The following is a 16069-nucleotide window of genomic DNA, read 5'->3' as shown; positions in this document are numbered from 1 at the left end:
AGTGACATCACGGGTTACTGAAACTTCAATTCAAGTCTGAGTCATCTGAAAAAAGTGAAAAGAGGGTTCATTCAACCCTCTTTCCTATAAGCGCGAGGGTGAAAAAGGCTGTTTGGTTCTGACATTGTTTTGGACGCCAATGACCATAGCTGTCCGAGATGAAAGTTACAGGACGCATACATGGTGTCCTCCAGAGGTCTCACAACTTGTATATCTGGGAATTTTTCAAGGTTACTTGAGGTCAGGTCGGTCACGTGACATCACTGTTATAAATCAATGGGGAAATATAAAAACAGTTATTTTGGCGCCGAGAATGATCTAAAACTATCCCACGTACATGGTATCGTGATTTCATGCACTCCTTGCAAAGTCCAATGCTTTACTTTTGCATCGTTAACCTTGCGTGACGTCATTTACAGGGTGACACAAAAAAAGCGGTCATCACCAAAATTCGAATAACTTCGGAAGTTTTATTCAGATCATCACCAAACTTCGGCCACTTTAGGTCATACCTATGTAGCAGACATCCACCAAGTTTCAAGTCTTCACTACGAATACTTTTAGTACAGTGTGTGTTTTACGGACGCTCCACAATGTGCTCCAGGTGAGCGCCCCGGCGCTGCAGGGCGTAGGCACACCTGCATCCGGCGGGCAAAGTTGCCGATAACCCGATAAGAATAACGTTTCAGGGGTAGCACACCCCCTGAGCACTGTCTCCAGAGGCCATTGCACTCTGAAAAGTGCACAGCCATCGGGTTATCGACATGTTTGCCCGCCGGATGCAAGTGTGCCTACGCCCTGCAGCGCCGTGGCGCTCACCTGGAGCACATTGTGGAGCGTCAGTAAAACACACACTGTACTAAAAGTATTCGTAGTGAAGACTTGAAACTTGGTGGATGTATGCTACATAGGTGTGACCTTATGTGGCCGAAGTTTGGTGATGATCTGAATAAAACTTCCGAAGTTATTCGAAATTTGGTGATGACCGTTTTTTTTGTGTCACCCTGTATGACGTCACTAGGGTCGTACGAGTTTTTCGTCAATAACTCCCGATCAAATGGAGCTAGAGAGTCGGGAAAGCCACCAATGGACTCGGGAAGACCTTCCGAATCGAATGATGTGCCATATGATACCCTTTGCCCAGCTTCGTGACTTCAGGGGCTCTGACCTGACCTTGACCCGAGGTCAACTACTTAAGTTGACCTCACCCTAGCAAAAAGTATACCATTCGATGCAGCTAGGCGAACACAATGATGCCAAAATCGCGGCTCTGCGGCCATTTTTTGCGAAGTTATTTACTAAAAACCGAAGCCGTAACTTAAGTCACGTGACCTGACCTCAGACGCCACCGGTTAACCTGAGACCTTAAAATCGGGTACCAATCGCTGCGACTTGTAACAGCACACACGCTCGTTTTTTCCGCGAGGCTCTAGCTCTATTAGAAGCGAAACGACGTGCTGGGGTCGTATCAACCCCTCCGAAACCCATTTTGTTTGCGGGAAAATGAGGAACTTATAGAAATTTTTTGAACTTATAGAAACACCTTTCTAATTTTTTGCATGTCGATTTGCAATAACATGAAGATTATTTTGAAAAAATAAAAATGTGAAAAATTTTGGTCCCAAAAGTCATTAGAGGTAAATGAAAAAAGATTAAGGTTTTTGCTCAACAATGAAATTTTTTCTTTGGAATTTTTAAATAGTAATATTAATTTTTGATTCATCGCAAGCTTAGTGTTGTTTACTTTTTGTTGGTTGCTTAACCCGTTCTTGAGTTATAGGCCATCAAACTCACCGTTACATACCGAATTTAAAAAATGTAATGCAATATAACTCAAAAAGTTTTGATCTGAGAAGTCTGATATTTTGCCAGGCGTCTTTGGGGCCTATGATTACCCCTGGGACCGATTTTCATTAAAATCTGAGTGATGAGGGTGACGGGCCTGGTACGATCTATCGTGGAATGCCCCAGCTGTCGGTTCTTGAGAGAGTTGGCCAGGCCGGACACCGGGGGCGGCTCCACAACTTTTGAAAAATCAAACCTAAGTCCTATTGCACTGCATGGAGAGCAATTCATTTAAAATCGCTCTTGTTCCCCCCCCCCCCACGACAACTTTGCAAACGTCTCTGCGCGATTTAGTTAAGAATAATGGCTTATGGCAAGTTATTGAATCAGAACGTCGATCACTGCAGGTCATATATCGGAAAGCAATTCTTCATAACTAGACACTGCACAAATGGAAACGATACAGGTTTGCCCAGTGATAAACACTCGCACTTCACAGACGCACGCACCCCCGACCGAACGCGGCGGCGGCACGGCACAGCGCAACAGCTGGCGCCGGGAAGCCGGGAACGCATTAAGTGAAGGATTCACAGGTGCGCAACTTTATTGCGAACAATAAAAACCTACCGCAAACGATTAAAAAAAAAAGTTTTAGGGCAATCGGAAATACAAATGTATTGACTTATAAAATAAAATTGTCATTCACCTTCCAAATAACCCAACAATTTATTTGCCGTAAAAAGTGTCTGGAAATGGAAAGTTGCTAACATGATTCAGCAAGTAGGGAAACGCAGCCGCTACCTGGCGAATAATCTCAGGCTGGTTTAGTGACGAGTGCATTGCTACGGCTTGTTCCGCATCCTTCACAGATTACTATGACAAAACTATCCCTAGTATTTTGATCATCCTGAGGCTGGCTTTCACCTAATAATTTGATGAGGGTCTTCCTCGTTTCGGATTGAGGCGAAAACAAACGTCAAACAACCTTGATAGTTAATTCAGCACTTCAAAACAAAGGTACACCTAGGGTATCATTACAATACCGGATCATAACGATCTGGATAGTTCTCAGCCTGTAAGCTAACTAAGCGGTAACTAGTCAAGTGGTAGGTACCGGAAGCATTGACAACCAGGTGACTGTTTCGAGACCCTTGTTTTGACACATAGCTCGTCAATATTTTTTACAGTGTACATACCTATTTCCTTTTCAATCTATAATCACCTTGGGAGTTAAATAGCCTTGGATGTTTAGACAGTTTTGAAGGATTGCCAGCAGTGCTTAGCGCCACCCGGGGAGGGTAGGTCACTGTGACATTTTAGTCTCAAGTGGCCCTGCCATCTACATGGCAAGGCGGGCTGGACCCGATTACTAGCTGTATGATGAGTCATACCCCCCCCCCCAAATTTAGGTCTAAATACATAGCAGCCAGCTGGTCTCCGCCCAATCAGGGGACCGGAGACGGCCACTCAGCTGACTGCCACCGCTGCTGGACGCGGTAGAGGAGGTGTGACCAGCCCCACCTGTTGGTCGATACTTAGAGGACGACTTTCTAAGAATCCAGGGGGCCCCGCGACTCCCGCCTCTACTCCCAGTCAAGTATTGGCGGAGGGTCAACCCTGCCATCGATATCAGCGCCTGGGCATCGAGAAACGGCGCCCTACCCCCCTACCGGCCTAAGAAAATAACTAGTGGGTAAAGAATTCGATTCACTTTTCAATAATAATTTCTTGCTCATTCCAGTTACTTTTTTCTCAGTCTGGATGTTAATTTCTTCAATGTGGAGGTCCGAGGTTGTAAAACACTACTTCAACAAATGCAGCTTACGACCGCCCCAGAAGACGTCCTCCGATTTAATCGCAATCGCCTACTCTAAGAAAGTGTATTTTTTTTTTTTACTCTTGATGCAACTGAATGTTAAAATACAAGCTCATCATGGAATGGGCCGCCCGGCGCCGCCACTTCCATTTCACCTGGCGTGCAGGTGGCGCCACGGTACCAGAGCTCTCACGGACGCCTTCTACAAGACGGCTGGGATTAATATTCGTAAATAGGCAATAGCAAATAATCAGTTTATATATAGGGCTCAGTGGAAATAAAGAATGCTTTGAATTATAATTGGAAAACAATGGGAACGTTTTTGGTTATATTACTTATATTACTAAAACGTTCCCATTGTTTTCCAATTATAATTCAATTTGTCTATCTATATCAAAGAATGCTTTTCTAATGAAACTATACATACAAAAACGAAGAAAGATGAATGTGACATGAAGCTGATCTACAAATTACAGCACAGATAGTGAAAGTAAGGAAAACGGGCTACTGAAAAGACTCCTGCTTGCGAATCCATAAGCCAATAAAATAAAACTGACAAATATACCTAAAGGGAGAGGAAAGTCAATGCGATGCGTAGAGTGACATGAATGGAAATAAGTGGCGCTGGCAGCTAAAGGAAGAATGTATAAAAAAAAAGTTTCACTTATCTACAGGGTCTTTCATAATGAATGTTACTTTTGAACGAGCTATTTCTCAGGACATATATGTTCCTCATGTAATATGTACCATTACATGAAACAGAAACACATTAGCGTTTTGGCACACACAACTTTCATTTTAATGCTCCTCAGGAATTTTCCACTGTATCGCCCTTAATTAAGGCACACGTTTCGGCCCTCTGACGAAGGTGTTGCACCCCGCGCCTCACAACGTCTGGGTCCAGGCTTCCAGTAAACCTCTCCACTGTGGTTCGCAGTGGATGGCTGCAGGAGGGTTTTGTCTCAGATCTGCCAATGCGACTCCCCAAAGCCAGTAGTCCAGCGGGGAGAGGTCAGGACTCAGTGGTGGCCATGGTCGCTCGGTGAGGCGGCTGATAACGCGCTCTTCGAAATTCTCGATCAGCCACTGGCGCAACAGCTGCCATGGTGTGCACTGTGGCACCATCCTGCTGGAACCACAGGCCGTCTCTTTGAACCTTGTCCCTGACCTGAGGCAGAAGCATTCCTTGAGCAGCCTGAGGTAAGCCACCCCGTTCAGTGTTGACCCATGGGAGAGCCAATGGATGAAGACTTGTCCGTCGACCGTAATCCGTAATGCGTTTTAGTGGTGTCGACATACTCTGCTTTTCCGTGAAGGAAAATTGGCGTTGTGAATTTTTTATTTTTTGGGACAAAACCCTAATCAATTTGCAACAATACGCATATAAAATTCACGCGGAAGTGATAAAATAAGAGCTCCTAACTAAATGTTCAAAAGTAACATTCATTATGAAAGACCCTGGTTAAACGGATGTACTTTGGCTTTGACGAGGCATAGAGATGATAATATTAGGGTAGAAATGATTAATTAGTAGCCAGGGAAATTGAGAAACCAATGCAAAACATTTACCTTTTAGATGCTGACGAAGTGTCATTTTAAATCGTCCCCAGGTGATTGTTTGTTTCGTTTCGTTCTAGGTGTCACACTGAGGTGAAACAATTAAAAAAAAACAAATACTTGATTCGGCTTTATTGAGTTTCCTTGTTTACTGGTTTGAACAAACTAATGAACAAGGGAACTCAATAAAGCCGAAACAACTGTAAGTTCTTTAGAATGTTTCAGCTCAATGTATCCCGACAGAAACAAACGTTTACCTTTAGAAGTTCCTCTTTTGTAGGCATGTGCAAACATTTTCACCTTGGTGGTGATGCCATGCAGTATGCCATTCGGTATGCATGGTATTCGGTATATGCATGGTATATGCATTCGGTATTCGGTATTCAGTACATAGATGCCATTCGGGCTGCGTCCCCGGCTCCAAAGCAAGTGGCTGGATGCCAACACCACAGATATCGATCAATATTGATTAAGCGCCCTGCTAGGGGTCTCGGATTTTCACGCCCCGTTGGGGACCCCCCCCCTTAACTCTCGTTTCCTGGACCACATAGTGACACGCAGTAAGCGGCAATTGAATGAACGTCCAAAATAAAAACCATAATTCAGTCATTTTTAGGCCAGGGTCAGGTCACCAGAGGTCAGCTAATGTAGAATGTTGCCTTTTTAACCTTTCCCGAATACCGGCACATAGCTCGAGAACCAATAGAGCTACAGCGCCTAGGAAAAGCGCATGTGATTGCCATTTTAACCCTTTTTAAAGTGGTCCACAGATTTGACTTTAGGTCAACGGTTAAGCCTCCAGAGGGCAAAAACTGAAAAATAGCAGTTTTTACGAAAGAAAATGTTTTTCTTAACCCGCGCCGGGCAGCGGGTGTTTAACCACCCCTCCCCTGTGTTTTTTTTTTTCGCAAATAGCGCCGCCGTTTTTTGGCACACCTGTTTATGCATCTTTTCCACACATGTGAAAATTTCAGACCCAGGGCTCTCAAGGTCAGGTCACCAGGTCAGGTCAAGTTACCTAACCTCAGAAAAAGTTTAAATCCTCGTCATAGCTACACCGACTGAACGATCGCCTTGCAACTTTCAGCGATTGAAAAGAGTAACAGCATGTACAAAATGTATATCTCGGAATTTTGATAGTTTTTTGGCACACCTGTTTAAGCATCTTTTCCACACATGTGAAGATTTCAGACCCAGGGGTCTCAAGGTCAGGTCACCAGGTCAGGTCAAGTGACCTCACCTCAGAAAAAGTTTCAATCCTCGTCATAGCTACACCGACTGAACGATCGCCTTGAAACTTTCAGCGATTGATAAGAGTAACAGTATGTATAAAATGTTTATCTCGGAATTTTGATATCGGTAACCTAAGGTCAGGTCAATTTTGCGACCTCTCCATTACCTATAAGTCAATGGGAGAAAATTGAAATGCGCCTCTTTTGGACGAATGATGTTCAAAACCCTCACACACATCGGTTCATAGGTAAACATAACACACTGAATCGGAAAAATGCACCTGTGACCCCTCTCTGTGCCCCTGAGGTCATCTCAGGTCATTAACGGTCACCAGCAGTTTTTTTTTTTGCTATAACTTTTGATAAAGACGTGGTAGAGCGATGAAAACACGTCAGATGTATTCAGCTCGACGATACCGATCGACTTATGTGCAACATAACCCTTTCCGGTCAGGTCATGACCTTGACCTGAGGTCAAATTTTCAAAATGACCTTTCAAGGTCAACAAATAGTTCATTCGACCCGTCTCGACGAGAGGAACACGATGCTACCAAAAGTAATGTCGTGGCTCTTTTGAGTCAAAAGTTATTGACGAAAAACTATTTTCGTGAAAACTACTTTTTTTAGTTTTTGCCCTCTGGAGGCTAAACCGTTGACCTGAGGTCAAATTTGAGATCAATACTCAAGAAGGTCTGTAAAAGGGCTATCGAATGCGCTTTTCTGCGGCGAGTTGTAGCTCTATTGGTTCCCGAGTTAGCCGTTAGCAGTTTCCAAAATTGTTGAAATTGACTACCTTTGACCTTTGATGACCTCTGGTGACCTGACGTTTCACCTGACCCAAACAATGACAGAAACGTTGCCGTCCTTATTTTTGACGCTCTTTCGAATACCGCTTACCGCGTGTCGCTACGTGGCCCAGGAGCCGAGTTAGACGGGGGTGTTCAGACCCCCCCCCCCCGGCCCGGCGCGAAAGTCGCGGAGCACCGGCCCGGCGCGGGTTTAAAAAAAAAATGACAACAGAGACAACATGACGTTTGCCAGAATCGGAATCCTCATGTCGAGACGCGTCAAATGAAGTTTAATTTGACCTAAAAGGTCAGCTTGGTAATTTGACCTCAGGTCAAGGTCATGACCTGACCGGGAAAAGTTGTATTACGTATCAGTCGATCCGCATCGTCGAGCCGAACACATCAAAGGCATTTCCATCGCTCTTACATACCTCTAGCAGAAGTTATTAGCGAAAAACTGTTAAATACCTTTCGTGACCTGAAATTACCTCAGGGGCATAAACGGGGTCACGAGTGCCATTTTTATGTTCAGTGTGCCATAGTTACTTGTCATTCAGTGCTTGAGAGTGTTTAGAATGGCGCTCGTCCATAAAAAGTGCCTTTCAATTTTCTTCCATTGTCTAGTAGGTAGAGGACTACAGGTCTCGGGGGTTTAGCGGTAGGCTTTGCCCCTATGAAATTTAGTAAATTTCCGGCTATATCTTCTTCATCTTAAGCTTTTAAGGGTCGAATATGCGATCGATTTATTGGTACACATGCCTGCCATGATCCTCTAAAATGACTTCATCGTATATCGATTAGTTTCTGAGATATTGAGCCAGAAATGTAAAAAGGTACCAATAGTACAATAGTGATATGTAGTACTTACCTAATGAATGGGTCACAAAACTGACTAGTTCTTTGGTCACCGACATCAAAATTCTGAGAGATACGTTTTGTAAATACCTACTTTATCAATCGCTGAAAGCTTCAAAGTGATCGGTCACTCAGTGTAGCTATGACAAGAATTGACACTTTTTTCGAAGGTGAGGTCACTCGACGTGGCCTGATGACCTGACCTTGAGTGACCTTGGTCTGAAATTTTCACAGCATGTATGATGAGGTGTGCCAAAAGCCACAGGGGGGGGGGGGGAGGGATGTGTTGAAACACCATACAGCAGGGCGCAGATTAATAAGTACATACCTATGTAGGCTGTTGCCTGTTAGTATAAAAATGTATAGTATAGTATGGTATAAAAACTCTGCTTAAGTGTCAGCACGAAACCTCTTCATCATTCTACCAAGCAATTTTGCTGAAGTGCCCGTGTCATTCAGTTAGTATCCCCAAACTACATTGACTACCTAGTATGTACTTACCTATCCAGTATCCACCCTTTTGCTGGAGGGCCATACAACGTCGCGCGATCGGACCAGCGTTCCCATGCTCAATCCCAGAGGACCCGTACTGAATTTACTTGTTACGCCGAGTAACCGAGAACGGAAAATGGAAGCGAAATGTTAAAGGTATATAGGTACATGAGTGAGAGAGAGAGAGAGAGAGAGAGAGAGAGAGAGAGAGAGAGAGAGAGAGAGAGAGAGAGAGAGAGAGAGAGAGAGAGAGAGAGAGAGAGAGAGAGAGAGAGAGAGAGAGAAAGAAAGAGAGAGAGAGAGAGAGAGAGGCGACGGTCTTTTTAGCATTATCTTACACCCGGTGCTACTCCCTTGTAATCATTGCAGTCACTCCATCCGCTGTGCCAGTGTTTTGTACATACAGCGTTGCAGTCTCCCACCCGTGTTCCGTAGGAAACTGCCCGGCTCTCGAGTCTCGACGGATCCTATCACAGTGTGCCGTTTCGTGGGATGTTGCCGCATCATCAGGGCGAGCCACACCTCACCTTAAATGCTTATGAAACGCGCGTATCTGTAATCAGAGTCTGTAGGCATACTCAGGTCAATACTAAGACGAGATCCATAATAGCCGTTTTTACGATGGCCATTTAGTACACAGTTGGCTGACATTTGGTGCAGATTTGGTCAAATTAGGTTCGTTTTGTTTCTTAGAAGTTATGAGCTCGGGTTGCGCCGCTGCTGATACACCTGATTTTTTTTCAAATTACTAGACATTATTTTCTATTTAACCCGCGACCGCCTGGGGGGGGGTCGGATCCGACCCCCCCCCCTCCGTTTTTCTTGAATAACTCATGAACCGCTTGCGCTATCAACTTGAAACTTCGCATACCTTCTCCCCCATCAATTTGACGTCTCCTGTGCAATTTTTAAGAAAAAAATTCAAAAATTTCTGAGATATATCGATTTTAGTGATGTAACTACAAGGCGTTTTCAGTCAAAAAATGGTAAATGTTTAAAAAATCGCCAAAAATAGAGGTTTTAAGCAAATTGCAAATTAAGGACATGAAAAGACGCAGCTCAACGAGTTCTTAAAAATGGCTATCTCGGATTTTCCATAAAATGCGTTTTTCACCCCCAAAAATTCAAAAAACTACTTTTTTTTGGAAAACAGCTAATAAAATCCAAAATTTTGAGAATTTCAAAAAAACCGGAACATATGTTATAGAGCTCTATTAGAACATTAGATGTCCCAAATTTCAACTTTCTATCTTGATTTTTGACCCCCAAATTGTAAAAAATAGCTCCAACATGCATAGGGCATGGTGACGTCATAAGCATTTTCGCGAATTAGAGGCACTTCTGAACATCGCATGTGAAAACAAATGGCACCACTAGATTCCTGGGACAAAGCTCGTCTAGAAAAGTGCATTTTTATGTCAAAAATAAAAAGTTGAAAAATTGACTTTTTTTCTTAGCCCTCGTTTAGTTATGTATAGTATAAACGATTTTTTGTGCTTTCAATGCACACTTATCACCAGCACAGTGACGTGGGGTCACATATAACCATTACCATCGGATTTGGCGTGAAAAATAAGCCATAAAACATGTGTCGCACGCCCATGTAGCAGAAAGTGAAAACCGTGACCTTTCGTGACCTGACCTGACCTTGACCCGTACTTAGTATGACCCCTATACGCACATGGTACCTTCACTATGTCTTTGAGGTCATTTGTAGTGAGTTTCGAGCAGCAGCTATCGATTCCGCTGCCGTAAGCCTAATCATGCAAAACCCCTGAATTTGACCTTTGACCTGACCTTGACCCGAAAGTTGACCTCAATCTTAAAATCTTAAGAGTGCTTTGGGAAGGTCTCGTAGAGACCTTTCGAACGCCGCCTCGCGGGGCTCGATACGACCATTGGTTCTCGAGATAACAGGGGGGGGGGGGTCGGATCCGACCCCCCCCAGGCTGATGTGGGTACGGAAATAGCCCAGGCGGTGCCGGGTTAAACACTGAAATAAAATCATGACAGAATTTTGTTGAAAAAGATTTGGTGCATATTTAGTCAAGTTTGGTGCATTCGCCAGATAACCCGTCGTGATGACGGCTATATAATAACATCGTGATATCTTAAAAATATATATGAAATCCATAGACGATATGTATATTTTCGAATTTCTACATATGTATCCAGCTATACACTATATGTACAGTTACAGCGAAGGGTGTAACAGCCTACCTGCAATGAGTATGATGTTTCAAATCATACACGATAAAGGCGTGCTAAGTCCAGCATTACTAAAGCGCGATTGAATTTCTCCACCGCCCCCGTGTAGCTACATTAAATATCATGTCATTTAACGATGTCACGCCCATGTCCAAAGGTGGGCCGGTCGCCCGATCGCTCCGTCAAGGGTCAGTCGGGGCGGGGTCAGGTCACCGGCGACGTGCACCCCCGTCGGCGCCGTCACGACGGGACCGAGCCCCGGGGGCGAGTACAGTCGGTATATATAGTCAGATGATAGGGAGCGGGGCACAGGCAACGCACACTCGTCCAGCTAGCCAGTCGGACAGCTAAACGGACACCTGACAATGTTCCAGGTGAGGAAGTGGGCGGAAGAGCTCGGGCAACTCTCATCTTACTTAGGCACCACTGAAGAACAGTACGTCAAAGGCTTTTTCGCCACGTTCCAGCATCTTTTTGTTTTGTAACCTTCACGGTCGAGGATGCGGGCGTTTTTTGCCTGTGCCTGGTCCCTAAAATAAAATGAAAAATGAAAAAATGAAATAAATTAGTGGGGCACCAGGGCCCATAGCCACCCATTCATCCATTCGGACAAAATTTATTTAAAAAAAAAACTCCAAATGTCCTGCTAGCGATGTTTCGCTGTGTGCCGCCGCTAATAAAATTAATTCCCTCTGAATTTCCAGCTCGCTGTTCTTTCGCTGTGTACCGCCGCTGGTAACATGTTATGGTTATCTATATTTCCAGCTCGCTGTTCTCTCGCTGTGTGCCGATGATATCATGTTATGGTTATATATATTTCCAGCTCGCTGTTCTCTCGCTGTGCGGCCGATGATATCATGTTATGGTTATTCAATATTTATATTTCCAGCTCGCTGTTCTCTCGCTGTGTGCCGCCGATGATATCATGTAATGGTTATTCAATATTCATATTTCCAGCTGGCTGTTCTCTCGCTGTGTGCGGCCGCTGCGGTTGCCGCCGGCGGTTACGGAAACGCCGAGAGTCACATCAACGTACAAACGTGAGCAAAATAAACCTGGCCAGCAGGATCTTCTCGTCACTTTTGAACAGGCATTGTCTGCGAATATCGTGCATGCTCGAGTACCAGTGTCAAGAGTGGTATAAAAAATGAGTTAACATATGAAAGTTCTTATTCCGGCCAGAAGGCCGGATAGGTCGTCAGAACCAGCGAAATGTGCCTGAAATGTCTCGTTAGAGGAATAAATGTCTCGGTATCGGAATTCCGCTATCTGGCAACTAGCCCTATGTAAACGCGGCTACTGTTCAATAAAGTAGCTTCGCTAGTTGGTTGTCCGATTAGCCGTCGGGCCAGATGCTCGATTATATCACATATTTCATCGAAATGGTTAGGTGTAAGTGACGTGACCCGCCATTAACCTTTCAGGTACAACCCCTGGGGCAGCGCAAAGTACGGATCACACATCGTCCACCCGACTTACAGGTGAGCCTCGCTGACAGCTTAAATCTATAGGTACATCTTCCACTCGACCTATATACATACAGGTGAGCCTCGATATATTTGAGCCAATAGTGAAAAAGCTTGAATATTGCTAAGTTTTTTTCCCAATAGTTTGCTTTGTGCTAGTCCAGTAAACAATAGCTCAGCCTCAATAAAGTAAACATTCACGATTTTAACGCAGATCATTATGTGACCTCGGCGGCTTGATTCGCAAGTGTTGAAATTTTACAGTGTTGTTGCATGCCTATTACCTATAGGACATACCAAACGTATGCAATAGTGCATACCTACTTACTGAGCATTGAAGTCTGTCAGCTTCGACCGTTAAGAATATATACTATATACCCAACGAGATTCACAAATCACACCCCAGCTAACTTAGGTAGCTAATGCAAACTTCAACCGCCAGTAGCAAGCTTGCTGCTCATGTCATGCGTTTGAAGTGTTTGAACCTAACAGCGATGACGTCACGTTTCCAGCGGATACGGCGACGGATACGGACACGGCGGATTCGTCGGCGGATATGCGCAGACCTACTCGGAGGCGCGCGGATCCGGTGGATACGGACACGGCGGATACGGTGACGAGTACGCCTACGGACACAGCGCCAAGGTCGGACACGGAGCTGGATACGGACACCAGGCTGGATACGGCGGATACGGTCACGGGGCTGGGTACGCCGGATACGGCTACGGATCCGGATATGGCCGCGGATATGGTTATCACTAAATGACCGACAAGTCAGTGCTGTCATTGGAAAATTGAGTGTCAATAGCATCTATTTTCAGTGGAAATACATGTTTATTCTCGCGAATGGTCTGCTTCTTCTTCACTGATCACCCTGCCATTTGAAAGACACAGAAACATATTGGTACTCATGATGGTCCTCAATCCTCATGAAAAATTGCTGGTCCTCCAAATACTCCTTACTTGTCCTGAGGCCAGTTTTACCAAAAAATACCAGCCGGCCGCCGAAATAAAATATCCAGCCGAAAAAATAGACGCCACACAGCCACGAGTTTCACCAACAAAAAAATTTCAGCCAACATCGGCCGGAAATATTTGTTGCCGGCAGTCAGCTGATATTTTAATATCGATAATGGTCAAGGAGATTGATAAATTATTTAAAACATGTTTCAAATAAAGTTAAGCGTGTTTTTTTAAAGCAAATACAATAAAGATTGAGAAATATTATTATTGGAAAACATAACATATATTTTTAAGAGTTGTAACCACAAAATAGACCATAATAAACTTGCCAATACAAGACCACCAAATTGTAAACCTACGTCATATATGACGGTCACGATAGGAAGCGTGCGTTTTAGTGGATCTTTTTTTCCTGTCAGCCTATTATTTTTCATTTTTACAATGCCTTCAACTTGCAATTAACCTTTTTGTCTGCTTTTAGTTGCACCTTGTAGAAAATCATCGTGTCGAACGTGCACGCAATGTATGGACCCCCACTCCCACCTTTTATGAGGTGGAGACTATAATAGATGGGACCCGCTCCCGACGGATCCGGGAGTCGTACCTCTTTCCTAGATGTCAAAAGAGTGAGGAAGAAGCGGCAAACATTGTTCCCAGAGGCGCCACGTGAAGCTGGACGGACAGTTCCGCTGCCGAGCGAGTGAACTGCGGTGCTGCGAGGCGGCTTCGCGCGCACTACATTACACCTACTTCTAGGACCGAGGGCTAAGGATTCGCCAAGGCCTATATAAAGCCTTGTGCCAAGGCGAGTGTCTTACCTCAGGAAGATACCTACCCAGATTAACTGCACCGCAGTCATTGCAGGGCTGAGGGCGGTCGTTCGCCCCACTTCGCCGAGGTGGAGGTCATGCTGCCCGGCTAGGTGGTTTCAGCCTATATGCAGGCCCCGTTTGCCGGGCCCGGTCAAGACGAAGGAACGCCACACAGCAAACAATATGAGCTCCGGCCCCGCTACACTGGTCCGGCTCGTAACAATCTCTGCGCTAGCTTCGTCGACCGTCGTTCGACTGCGCCCAGTACCGCTCAGTGGAGAGTCCTGCCGTACTCGTCCACGTGTGCCGAGATCATTCGTTGCGCGCGGACACAATCGTCCGACGGAGACCGCTCTGCATTATGATCGGGTGGTCACCACCTTGGTCGCCGGATTTCACACCCAGCCGAGCCGTCTGGCTACGCCCCAAATGATCGTCTAAGCCTTTCGATTGGTTTGTAACTCGGGTCTAATATCGAAATGTTTGAGCGTTAGGACATGTTAAATCCGTGTTCATGAACAAATATACATTATGCAACTAAAAACGCCTTACTTACTTTAACTTTTCTAGGCTGATGACAACCTATTCATTGTAATATTTCTAAAATGTAAATAAATCATGAGCGATGAGCATAAAAAAGGTGAAAAAACGATCAACTAGAATCTAGTGTGGAAATCCACTGACGTAGGTCGCCTCGTACTGGCGCAGCTCGTACAGCGGCACCGGCGTCTCCCGCACCCGGCCGTCCGCCTTGCCCGCCTGCGCCATCAGCCGCTGGAAATGGCTGCGCTGCCGCTCAAACATTAGCGTGACCGCCTGGCCGGCCCGGCTGACGCGCGCCGTCCGACGCACGCAGTGTGCCTTCAACAGCGCCGGGATGTCGTACGACACGACCGCGTCCACGGCGTCCACGTCAATACCGCGCGCCATAGCCTCGAGCACACCAGCGCGGCCATCTCAGCTAGCGCGCGCCGCCGCTGGCCCGCCGGCACTGCCCCAGGGAACTCGGCCTCGCGCGCGCCCAGCACCGACAGCGGTAGCTCCAGCTGGTGCGCCGCCTCGTTCCAGTTGACCAACACGAGCGAGCGCCGCCAGTCGGGCTGTCGGAGCAAATTGTGCATCAGCAGCGGCTTCAGCGGCTGCGGCGCCACCACGTTGAACGACTCGCTCAGCTCGGCCGGCGTGGTGAACCTGCCGACGAGCTGACCGGGCAGTGCGACGGCGGCGGCCGCCGTGCCGCCTGCCGGCCACCAGCAGTCGCGGCTGGAACAGCGACATTCGCTCCAGCTTCTCCGGCCTCCGGGTTCTGTGACAGGGTGGCCAAGAACGGCAGCTTCTGCAGCGGCAGGTGAGGCGCGCAGACGGCGGCGGCCGGCGATGCAGGGCGGCGGGCCGTGGCCGCCGCCACCCGCTCCACCGCTTTCAGTCAGCCCGTCTCGGCCATCTCGATCACCCGGTCGGCTTCGTCGATCACCAGGTAGCGCAGGTGCGCTAGCGAGAAGCCCTCGGCGCTGGTTGTGTGACCCATCAGCCAGCCGGGAGTGCTCACCACGATCAGCCAGGGAGACCGGGCCGCGCGGCCCCACCGCCACCAGTTGGTGCCCCCCTCGTGCCACTGTGTCTCCACCCAGCAGCCGGACGCAGAGCGGCGTGTCGGCGTCGTACTGGCGGAACACGGCGGGCACCTGAGCGGGCAGCGCCTGTGTGGGTAGCACAGCTAGCGCACGCACCCGGCGGCCGGCGCACCGCGGCGCCGCGCCTGCACCAGCGGCAGCGCGAACGCCAGCGTCTAACCGCGGCCGGCCGGCGCCGAGACGCAAAGGTCGGCCGGTGGCAGCGGCGACTCTGCGGCCGCCAGCAGCTCGGGCAGCACCGTCACCTGCACCAGGGACACCTGTTCGATGCCCTCGGCGGCCAGCCGGGCGCGCAGCTCGGGGCAGAGCGCCGGCAGATTGGCCGGCGCCGGCCGCCGGTCGCCAATCGGCTGCGGGTGCGCCAGCCAGTCGGGCAGCGCACGCGGTGCACGGCCTGTCGGCTCGAGCACTCCACCTCGTCCCAGCACGGTGAAGTCGTCCGCGGCGGCATCTCCGTCCGA

At 47.2% G+C, this 16069-nt stretch overlaps 1 protein-coding gene across 1 annotated transcript; it reads left to right on the top strand.

The window, feature by feature from the left end:
* Window positions 1–11036: 11036 nt before the first annotated feature.
* On the top strand, window positions 11037–13046 carry LOC122375435 (keratin-associated protein 19-2-like). Its single transcript, XM_043354819.1, has 3 exons — window positions 11037–11773; window positions 12158–12214; window positions 12712–13046. Exons 1-3 carry the CDS (start codon window positions 11664–11666, stop codon window positions 12959–12961), a joined length of 417 nt encoding a protein of 138 aa, XP_043210754.1. The 5' UTR covers window positions 11037–11663; the 3' UTR covers window positions 12962–13046.
* The last annotated feature ends 3023 nt before the right edge of the window (window positions 13047–16069 follow it).

Source organism: Amphibalanus amphitrite, unplaced genomic scaffold (assembly GCF_019059575.1).
Source record: "Amphibalanus amphitrite isolate SeventyFive unplaced genomic scaffold, NRLGWU_Aamphi_draft 001839F_arrow, whole genome shotgun sequence".
Lineage (NCBI taxonomy): Eukaryota > Metazoa > Arthropoda > Thecostraca > Balanomorpha > Balanidae > Amphibalanus > Amphibalanus amphitrite.
This window is presented reverse-complemented; position numbering and strand designations above follow the sequence as displayed.